This window comes from Gossypium hirsutum, chromosome D02, assembly GCF_007990345.1.
Source record: "Gossypium hirsutum isolate 1008001.06 chromosome D02, Gossypium_hirsutum_v2.1, whole genome shotgun sequence".
NCBI lineage: Eukaryota > Viridiplantae > Streptophyta > Magnoliopsida > Malvales > Malvaceae > Gossypium > Gossypium hirsutum.
Genome location: NC_053438.1, coordinates 2,512,344 through 2,515,510, shown reverse-complemented (window position 1 = coordinate 2,515,510; position 3,167 = coordinate 2,512,344). Strand labels below are relative to the sequence as shown.

The 3,167-nt window shown below is 36.2% G+C and overlaps 1 protein-coding gene across 1 annotated transcript; it reads left to right on the top strand.

Moving 5' to 3' along the window:
* Window positions 1–535: 535 nt before the first annotated feature.
* LOC107934434 (cannabidiolic acid synthase-like 2) lies at window positions 536–2,373 on the top strand. The gene has a single exon (XM_016866865.2). It carries the CDS (start codon window positions 581–583, stop codon window positions 2,201–2,203), a length of 1,623 nt encoding a protein of 540 aa, XP_016722354.1. The 5' UTR covers window positions 536–580; the 3' UTR covers window positions 2,204–2,373.
* The last annotated feature ends 794 nt before the right edge of the window (window positions 2,374–3,167 follow it).

The window sequence follows — 3,167 nt, the reverse complement described above, 5'->3', positions numbered from 1 at the left end:
ATTTTTTGAATATCTGAATCCATAAAAAAATTAAAATTGAACACCCTAAAATTATTTATCTATATAAAATCAAAATTATAAGCATAAGTAATGTGGATTCGAATAATGAATATTTATTATTTAATGTATCTATCTGCATCCGCTTCGAATCCACAATGGATAATAATTTTAAAATTTAAATTCAAATATTATTTCAAGTGGTAGTTTCTAAATAAAAAAAAAGAAATTGATTGGGTCTTAATTTAATTAATATTGATATTATTATCAATGTAAAAAAAAACATAAATTCGAAAGTGTTGAGTATTTAAGAATAGGGATGAGATATTGTGTTTGGTTCACAAGTTACGACACCAGTTATAGAGAAATTTATTTTACCATTGTTTTGGAATAATTTTGAGTGATTAAAAAACCCAATTTAATTAGACAAGGAAATGAGCAGCATGTGCCATTATTATATATGAACTGACTTCAAATACCTGGGTTTCTTGAACTTTGGTTCACATGGCGGCTCAAAGCATTGCCTCTATAAATAAGGGGAATATCTTGCTGCAAACTTCACAAATTCATCACTTCCATAAACATGAAGTTCCTTCACCGTTCTCTGTCATTGCTTTTCATTGTTGTTTGCTCATTGTCATGGGTGACTGCTTCAGCTAATAGCCACGATGATTTTCTTGAATGCCTTTATTCATATCATCCCAATGAATCCTCTTCCATTACTCAAGTTATCTACACTGAAACGAACTCTTCATATTTAGCACTTTTGAATTCTTCCATTAGGAATCAGAGGTTCTCTACGCCTAATACCCCCAAACCATTGGTTATTGTAACACCATTGAACATTTCCCACGTTCAAGCAACGATTTATTGCTCCAAAAAGCATGGCCTAGAAATTAGAACTCGAAGTGGTGGTCATGACTTCGAAGGTCTTTCCTTTGTCTCCCCTGTCCCATTTGCTGTTATCGATTTGGTTAATTTGCGATCAGTCGATGTTGATGTCGAAAACGAAGAGGCGTGGGTTCAATCAGGTGCAACCGTGGGTGAAGTATACTACAGAATCAATGAACGAAGCACGAACCTTTCCTTCCCAGCAGCTGTTTTCCGCACCGTAGGAATTGGTGGGTCCATTAGCGGTGGAGGCGATGGTTCATTGTTCCGAAAATATGGTCTCTCGGCGGATAACGTGATCGATGCGCAGTTGGTCGATGCTAATGGAAGAGTTCTTGATAGAAGATCGATGGGTGAAGATCTGTTTTGGGCCATTCGAGGTGGCGGAGGGGGAAGCTTTGGGATCGTTATTTCATGGAAAATAAAGCTGGTTCATGTTCCTTCAACTGTGACTATTTTCTCAGTGGGCAGGACCTTGGAACAAAATGCAACACAGCTTCTTCATCGTTGGCAATACGTTGCACCCAATCTTCCGAATGATGTATACCCAGTCGTTACGATATCAACGACGAACGCCAGTGAAAATGGGACAAAGACGGTCCTTGCCACCTTTGTTTCATTGTTCCAAGGTGGTGCCAATGAGTTTATTCCATTGATGCAAGAACGATTCCCGGAGCTTGGACTCGTTAAGGAGGATTTTATTGAGATGACTTGGGTCGAATCTCTATTGTTTATGAACGGACTTTCAAATGAAACATCGGAGATTTTGCTCGATAGGAGCAACAGGTATACCATTCTTCCTCCTTTTGTCAAATCAAAATCAGATTACGTGAGGGAACCAATGCCTGAAATAGCATTACAAGGGCTATTGCTCCACCTTCTAGAGGTCGACGAAGGAGGCACAGCAGTTCAAAACTTTTATGCTTACGGTGGAATAATGGACGAAATCTCAGAGACAGAAACTCCATTTCCACATCGAAACGGCACCTTATACAAGATAAGCTACGTTATCGCTTGGCAAGAAGAGGAAAACAATAATTCTCAAAGGTATATAAGCTGGATGAGCAAACTTTATAGCTACATGGGTCCTTTTGTTTCGAAATCTCCACGAGAAGCGTATGTTAATTACAGAGATCTCGATATCGGAAGCAATAATTACTATGGCAAGACAAGTTATAAGCAAGCAAGCAATTGGGGACGTAAATATTTCAAGAATAATTTTGATAGGCTTGTTTATGTCAAGACGAAGACTGATCCAAAGAATTTCTTTAAGCATGAACAAAGCATTCCTCCTCGTCTTCATTATAGTACTTAATAATTCTTCATCACCGTTGTTTATGTACAGTAAGTACTCTATTCTATACAATTTCAGTACTTAATAATACATTAATTCTGTTTTCAGTTTTAGTTTAAGTTGATTTTTACGGTCTTATCAGTTGATCAATCAACTTTAATAAAATCGATCAGATTAGTCTCTGTGAGATCTACCTTATTCTCTATATTGCAAATTTAATTTATTTTTTATGTACTCAACACCCGTAAATAGTCCATACGTCCTTAAATGCCATCACTAAGAAGATTTGATACTTTGAAAATGATTATTCTCGTCACATGATAGGTAATAAACATTATTTGAAGTACTTACAAACTTGCAATGTAAAAAATGTCACATTGGGTGATGGCAGGAAAAGCAAAATAATTGGGATGGACATTCTCAAAATTTAGGAATCCCTAGGTTAAAAATGTTCACTTCATGGAGAGACTTAAGGCTATTTTAATTACCATTAATAAATTATGTGATCAAGGATACCGCGTCAACTTCATCAAATATGGTTACGAGGTTATACATTAAAAAAAGGGGTCCTTAATGAAAGGGGCAAGGTCACTTCACAACTACTGTAGAATGATCAGCCAAACTACATGCAACAAATCTTTCATTAGTGACTCAGACTTGTGGCATCAAAGACTTGGACATATCAACTAAAGATGTGACACTTCACATTGAATTTGATCACCGGATTTGAGTACAAGTGTCACATTACGAATGTGAACCATCTCAATTCTTTTCATTGACTTTAAGTGGAAAACATGGCATAATTTCATATTTTCTTACTATGCTAATGTTTCTCATTTAATCACGATCGATTGGGACCACACAATTTGACGTAGTAAGGGGTTAAGCGTAGAGTCTGGATGCGAATCTAAACTCGATTTATCAAAATTCAATAGTGTGTTTCAAGACAATGAAACCACTTCTTTTATTTTTCTTTCTCTTATAG

Bases quoted from the DNA above. Each gene is read 5' to 3' on its own strand.
- LOC107934434 (XM_016866865.2), top strand. From the start codon at position 581: ATGAAGTTCCTTCACCGTTCTCTGTCATTGCTTTTCATTGTTGTTTGC.